The 7,818-nt window shown below is 43.6% G+C and overlaps 1 protein-coding gene across 12 annotated transcripts in view; it reads right to left on the minus strand.

The window, feature by feature from the left end:
* The window catches only part of kcnma1a (potassium large conductance calcium-activated channel, subfamily M, alpha member 1a), a 107,090-nt gene that overhangs the window by 22,198 nt on the left and 77,074 nt on the right, over window positions 1-7,818 (minus strand). For 9 of the 12 annotated variants that reach the window (XM_062566425.1, XM_037465699.2, XM_037465704.2 and 6 more), the window contains one exon: window positions 433-526. In XM_062566425.1, coding sequence (XP_062422409.1) covers window positions 433-526 — 94 coding nt within the window. Of the gene's footprint in view, window positions 1-432; window positions 527-4,296; window positions 4,378-7,818 lie in introns of all 12 variants that reach the window. The other 3 variants (XM_062566424.1, XM_062566422.1, XM_062566423.1) reach the window with 1 other exon arrangement.

The raw sequence follows: 7,818 nt of genomic DNA on the forward strand, positions 1-7,818 counted from the left end.
ATTGGTTGCTGGTGTCATTAGTGCCAGCATTGTTTAAGGAGCACATGTGGACCAGACCGGAGGAGGTGACAGCTGGGACTTTAAAGCCAGAGGAGTTTTCAAACAGCTCCTCGCAGCCGCTTTTCCTTGACAGAAATATTATTTCAGCCGCGTCATTAACAGCTGACAGCGTGCCACCCTAAACAGCCACAGCCTAAACCGGGGCACTTCTCTGTCTTCCTGACTCCTTCTCCTGCCACCCCTAATTTGCCCCCCACGCCCCCCCCCCTCCCGTCCATCCATCCAAGCTCCCGTCATCACACCATCAGCAGCATCCGCCTCTGAAGCATCTCTAACAGGCGTCCGTCCCGTCCTCCCTCCCTGCCTCCATTCCTCCCCCGCATCAGACCGTCTGAAGGCGCTGGAAAGGAGAACGAAATCAGCATCTCTTACCTCATCATTTTGGGCGAGCAGTTGGGCGAGTTTCGCATCCCTCCGTTGCGTTGCTTTTTTTTGGGCGAGACAGTGGATGGATGGTCGTCGTCGACTGCAAGCACACGGAGCTCATGTCAGAATAGAGACAGGTTGTTGGGGGGGGGGGGAAATCATGGATCAATCATTGCAAACAAAAAAGCTGAACAGAAAAGAAAAAAAAGGAAAATTAATCATTCAGTGTGAAATTGAAATTATAATACTAGAGTATTAGTAACGGACAATTGTAAATCTGAGGTAGTTTGAACAAAACACGGACAAAAAAACAAAACAACGGAAGGCTCACATCCCAAAACTCCCACATTGATTCGTCTTCACAGGTGCACTTATACGGGTTCTTTGCTAATACACCAGTGCATCTGTTCAGTGCACCTGCCCAAATGTGCAGATGGTTGACCCCCAGCTGTCTGCATCAGGGTGACCATGCTTACCTACGCAATGAACTGCCATGTGATGGTACAGACTGTCATTGGCAGTGGGCCACAGGGAAAAGCAATGACAATGAGATCAATTAAGGTTATGGAGATGGAGCTTGTGAGTGGGTAATGTAATGTTTTTTTTGTTGTTTTTTTTAAACAAAACAATCGGAACCTCACCCCATCATTCCAGTTCCATCTAAGCGCACAAAACTGCGTTTGTGGTCTACCTCCATGCCAAAACAACACACATCAGGGCACTCGAACACAGTTCAAATGATTGCACTATGAGAATCAAAAGGAGCCAATAAATAAACATCATCCTCCAGCTTAAGGTCAAGACTAGTCATACAAGTTTAAATTTAATATGTGTTATTTAGAATTAATAGTCCACTTTTATTTGTGATGCTTTGGTTTTGAGCCGGACGCTGATTCATAGCCACAGTTTTTCTTTTGATCAGATTCAAGTTCAGCTTCCTGTCAACTATACTTGGATGTGTTGAGGAATGCGAGTGTGTGTGTGTGTGTGTGTGTGTGTGTGTGTGTGTGTGTGTGGAGGGGGGGGGGGGGTGGATAACAATTTTCAAACCTCGCTTGAGTCCCAGTCAGACAGAGAGGACGAGAAAGAGCAGCCAGATTGAGGCCCGGCCGTCTGAAGATCTCAGGCGAGCTAACGGCGGTCTGATCTTCACTACTGTCTGAGTTTTAAGAGCCTTCAGACAGCCACCCAGATGCTCTCATCTGCACTCTCCCCAACGCAAATGCCAAGTGCCCCGCCCCGTCACTTCAAACCCGTATTACTCCTTTGGTGAGAAATCAATAACACAGCATGATATTAGTGCAAATCAATGTGGGCGCTGCAAGCCGGGACTATTCTGAGCATGCGGAAATTCATTATTGTCTGAGCACCCGTCCTATGCTGTCACCTAATTCTGCTAATAAAAGATAAGAAATATGACCTTGCCTTCTAATAAAATGTCACTGCCTGACATTTCCTTTACGCAATTGGGCTTTTAGAATAGCTAATATCACAACGACTTCACATTTTTCTTTCTGCTGTGCTTTTAAAACACCACATGAAATATATGCATTCCTTGGCATAATGCTGGTTTAAACTTAATTTGTTGACAGTAAAAGTAAGACACTTCTCATAAAAATTAAATGCTTTTGACCTACGCTTTTACATTCAAAAAAAACATTTTCTATGTAAGCTCAAAATTCTCCGGGCTCGCCACTAAAACAACATTTATATTACAAATACACACATACAGCCACTGTTGTCTGAATGAAACTCCTTTAGCACTCCTCAGTTTGCAGTACACCCAGTGCAGAGAGCAGCAGCCACGGCACTCGCAGGCACATCTGTGCAAAGCAGGAGCTCCAGCCGAGTGAACCGCCATGCAGCAAACAAGACGAAAATCAAGCAACGGGACAGGCAGGGTTACTGACTGATGCATCCCGCTGAGGGGGGAGGGGGGCAACCTACAGTGCCTACTGTGACTGAGCAGCGTGCCATTACTGGGGTGGTAGCGGTATTTCACCGGCAGACTGCGGGCCCGGTTCAGCCGACTCTCTGCCTTGCATCTGGTGACCGCGTCTCCTGGACCCGAGATACTGAGGCGCAGTTGTGAGTGGCGAGGCCCAGGCGCCGGCCCCGTGGGGGGCAGGCTTCCCTTACGGTTATTAACAAGGGGGATGTTGAGTTTGCCCGGGTCGAACAGGGGGTCCTGGCCGGGGTGCGAGTTGTCGGGGAGGAATACGTTTGTGGTGGCGGAGGAGGAGTTGCAGCCGGTGGTTTTAACCGATTGGTTTTGAAAAGACGGTCTAACTTCAGCCGTTACTGTCAAACAATGGAGAATAAAAGCGTGAGAAGTGTATTAATGCTGATGAATTAGTTGGTCATTAGATTCTAGAAGATTGTGTAATTTAATTTGTGACTATTTGTTTAGAATGACATTATTGTTTTATTAGATTTCAGGAAAAATGTAAAACTAAATCCATAATTTTACTGGAGGATGTTAATAAGTTAATTGGTAAATAGGAAAGAGACTTGAAATATGTGACGAAAAAGAGCAATAATTAATTAAAATTAATACATTTGTGTCTGTGAAAAACATTTTTGTTTCTTTCTTCTCAGTTCAGTTGTGCGATGAAAATAGGAATCATTGTTAAAACCTCATCCTTTCTACTTGGCACATGCTCTGACTGAAATGTTCACAGTGACATTCACTTTGCATTTGAGACGAACATGAATTAGTAAGAAGTCTCCGTTTTACTACTCAGGAGCTACTTTCCGGTAGAACAAAATAGACACGGCTAAAGCCAGTCAAATTCAATCTGATATTGTGTCATTCAAAGCATGTTGCTGAGTACGTTCACTTCAACAAACAGGAGACCAGAACTAATAATTTAGAAAATTCTTAATTCAAAAAACGTTGTATTTATGAAGGATTCATTTTGTATTGTGTGTAGAAATTTAGTTTGATTCAAGACCAAACATTTAGTCCTATATTCTTAAACATGGTGATTTTAACTGTGACAACCTGTTATATTTAATGCCAGAACAAATCACGCTGATAAAAAAAAAAAAAAAAAAAAAACTGTCCAACCAAACACGCACGCAATCTGACTGGGGCTTGTTTGCATGTTTCGGAGTGGTTGTAAAGTTGAAGAAAGAGGAGCCCTTGTTCCTCCCTTTTTGGTGGAAGAGTGGTGGGTTGCTTGTTTGGAGGAGAGAGCATGCTTGGGTGGCCCCCCGGGCGATAAACAGACGTTTATCCCAGCCGTCAGCTGCCTCCTTGATTTACGGGGCGCCACCGATAGCTCCTGGATTCATCTGGCCCTTGTCAAACACGTGCAGCGTTAGAGAGCGCTCACCCGCCCTGGCAGGTCCACTGTGCATCCTGAACAACGCAGACGGCAACTGTCCCTTCCTGAAATGCTAATCACATGACGGCGCTGTCCCGCATGCGAGCCTTATCAGGTTGTCGTGACCCAATGTAAACTGGATGATGAGGCAGAGGAATAACAAATGCAAATGTTTACTGTCGTATGTGAGCCGAGCTGGCTTTGCCTTTACGGTGTTTGCCGCATGAGCAAGCTTTGTTCTTCATGGGCATCAAACTGCATGAAAAGGCTTTCTGTTCAATCCATATTATTATTGTATTGTTTTTTTTACATAAAACTTAATATTATTAAAATTAGGACAGCTCCAGATCCATTTAGTTCTGCTTAGAGACAGCCACTATTTCAAAGAGGGAACAAAAAATGTCTTAAATATTAGTGTACCCAATAAGCACATATACATTTAATAAAAATACACATATAGAACGTTAGAGGTGACAAATAGCAATTGTCTTAACCAGTAGAGTAAAAAAAGCAATGCAATTAACAATTATTTAAGATTTACCTAAATTGCAATCAGCTTTGAATCGAACGCCAGCCTCTTTCTGACCTCCACTGTTCCCTGGTGTTGTAGCGCCATCTGCTGCTACATGCAGCACAATACAAAAACAATACTTTATGAAACTACAAGGTATTATAAAACAGAAATAAAATATATGTTCAGTTACTACCAGTACCAGGAAGAAGTCTCCCAGCAACATATAATGAGTTATTTAACTTAGAATAAACACTCTGTCTGACTTAAACATTAAATTTCATACTGCACTGTGTACATTGTCTCTGTATAAGACACAAGACAACATCACTATAGTCTTAAGGAATATGGGACATCAAAGCAAATACTAAAGCATAGCATTAGTACTAATTGTGTTACATGACATTATGAGGGGTTTACAGTCTAAACACTGCAGGAGCACAATGGAGAAGGACAGAGAAACACACTTACGTGATCTGACATATCCATTATACTTATATTTGGCTGAGGAGAATGCAAAGACAAGTGGCAGGTCACACAGGGGGAGAGAGGATGTAATGAAACAGGCACATTAGGAAATCGAGACATCAACATAAGAGCGCGTGTGTGGAAATGAAATTAAATGCAAATATGATGACCTGCTAGCAGTCAGAGGCATGAGGGCATAAACCAAAAATGAAAAAGGTACAATTAATCAAAATTATGGAAAAACCTAATGGCCGGGATGATGCTGGCACAAACTAAGCAGACAGGTGAATGAAATGAACTTTCTGTTCTGAGATTGAGCCATGCTTTTAGAAAAGAGCACTCAACCTGTAATGGGATGTAATGACGGACTAATGGCTAATTGTGTGTATTAAAAAAAGCTAGATCTGAGGTTACACAGTTTCAGTCTTCCAACAAAGTAATGTTTCCAGTTTGAGAAACTCTTAATACGCTTCATGTTTTTTTGATTGGAATATGATGAGCCTTGTGAGGTCTGTGGATCGAACAAATGAAGCCACCCTGTGGTGCAATTACCATGACTACGTACATACTGTATATTCACATCACAGACTCGCTGCTGAAAATAGCCGCAGTAACAGAGCACAAGCCAAGAGACTTGATCTTTCCACGCAGTCCACAGCTCTTCCATTAATGGAGAATTGGGAGACATTTTTGGAACACGGGTTCAATGCTTCACTTTTAAATTTATTGTCTTGCGCCCTAAAAAGAGTTGACCACTTACGCCAGAACTAGTAGCGATCTGGGAACTACGGTTCGTGACCCGGACTAAGGAGATACCTCAGACGGGTGCCGATAGAAGTTCTGACATAGTGTGGGCATTTGAAATACGCTCCGAGCTGCTGACACTCCCCACTCTTTCCCCGGAGTCTCTTCCAGCAGCAAAGGTCACAGCGAGGGCCCGAGGCCGGCCTATGACACAGATCCTCAAACAGGGACCCACAGTGGCCCTGGCATCTGTCTCTAGCAATCTGCCCGCACCGCAGAGGCGGCAGACTAACTGGCTAGCATCTGGGGCGTAGCGGGGCGGCACAGGACAGAGGGTGGAGGGGGGGAGGGGGCGTGTGTGGTGGTGGTGGTGGGGGGGGGAGGCGGGGGGACCAGGCCTGCCTGGTGGACAGGAGCTGTCAGGGCAAGTTTGGTGACAGACCAGCAGGGCTGGGAAAATGAAAATGCAAACATAATTTCCGTGTCATGACAGATAACGGCCCCAGCAATGAGATGCAGATGCACACACATGCAGAGACGCAGAGATAGAAGTGCACCGTGTTACACACACACACACACAATATGTGCACGTGCACGCACGCGGCCTAAACGGCCCGCGGACGCACAGGAAGCATCTCCCGAGGCCCTCCAAGGGTCTCCAACCCTTGTCCATAGCCCGGCTTGATAAAAGCCTTCAGCCTCTACATTATATAAAACCTTTCACATGTCTAGATTTTCCCACTGAGGGGAACTGGCTGCCTGCGATAATGGTCTGGTCACAAAGAAAGACGATATGTTACTAAGGTTCAGAAATGCTAAACAATTCTCATCTAATCTGGGAATATTTCAAAACTTTAGACACTTTACTTTAACAAAATAGTCACATGAAGGGCAACTCCAGTTTGTATGTTGCACTCTATTATGCAAATATTCTCAATTGTTAGAAACTCCTTGCCAAATTTTCCTTTCCTTATTATATTAAGAGATTCATGTCTCTTCTTATTATCAAGCCAACAATCTATCGTCTGTAGGATTTATAAATGAAAGATCTGTAACAGAATAGCGCATTAAATTAGTCAGCTAATTTTTACAGATTGCTGTGGCTTATCAATTTCACAAAGCATCACATTACTCACTCAACCCCAAAGACAACTGCAAATAAATTAAGTAAATATTGAATCATTAAAGACACTAAAGCAACACAGAAGCTTTTGTGTTTCATTAGGTGGTCCCAATGTAACTCGCATTAGAACAATGAAAGAATTCTAGTCAAGAAATCAATTATCATAAGCAACAAGGCTATAAAAATCAGTTTCAGATGTACAAGGGCATGAAGTCACTGTGGATAAAGACGCCTTATCCTTCCAGTCTGCCGGGGGGAGAAAAACCAGGGGAATGAAGAAAGGAAATCCGACAATCCCTGACTGACAAAGCCCGATGCGGTCCTTTAATAAACTCACTTTGTTCAGACAAAGTCAAGAGTTAAAAAGGGAAAGAAATCTAAGACAGGGGAGGCTTTCCTGAAATCCTACAGAGTGCTGAGGGAGAAGTGAGATCAGTAACCATGTAATGGCCAGTAATTGGTACCGAGGGATATCAGCGCAGGCCGAACTACAACGGGCCAAGCCAAACTCCTCGTGGCGTGTTTGACACTAATCGGGGCTGAGTCGGCAAGACGGTGGGAGAATGTTGAGGAGGAAATCGGATCTGTGCGTCCCAACGCGAGCGCTTTGATGGCCAGATCTACCGATGCCGTGTGTAATTGACGCACAATTTAGTATTTCCTATCCACCTCAAAAGGAAAATTAAAAGGTGGGTAATCTGCTGGGAGCTTTTGTCCTATAACCTCTTATTTATCAAGAAAAAGGTCTGCCTCCTTTGCATTGTCTATTCCTTGTGCTTTCCTTCCATACAAAGCCACTTCTACCATTTTTCTTCACCTTACCCAGAATTCTCAAACCCTCTGTTGGTGATGTAGACTGTAAAAAAAAAACTGCAGGATAGATAAACCACCCTAAGATCATTTCAAACGATTGGGATCAGAGGCTGAGCAGGACATTTGATACAATAAAATGTACCAACTGACAATTTCTGGGCAAAAATAACAATGTTAATTGTGGAAAGAATTGGATGCGTTCTTCCTCCTCTTGTTCTTTTTCTAAAAGAGTGAAAGGGTGTTTTCAGGTGCTTGAGATATTATTAGTTGCATTCCTGAACTAGTGCCCCCAATAAAAATGTGTTTTCATATCAGTGCGCTGCACCTCATTTAGAAAGCTAGTCAAATCTTCAAAAAACTGTTTCAGATGTGAATTTCTCTCATCTTCTCCAATAAAGTGAGAC

The sequence above is a fragment of the Pungitius pungitius genome, chromosome 13, assembly GCF_949316345.1.
Source record: "Pungitius pungitius chromosome 13, fPunPun2.1, whole genome shotgun sequence".
NCBI classification, from domain to species: Eukaryota; Metazoa; Chordata; class Actinopteri; order Perciformes; family Gasterosteidae; genus Pungitius; species Pungitius pungitius.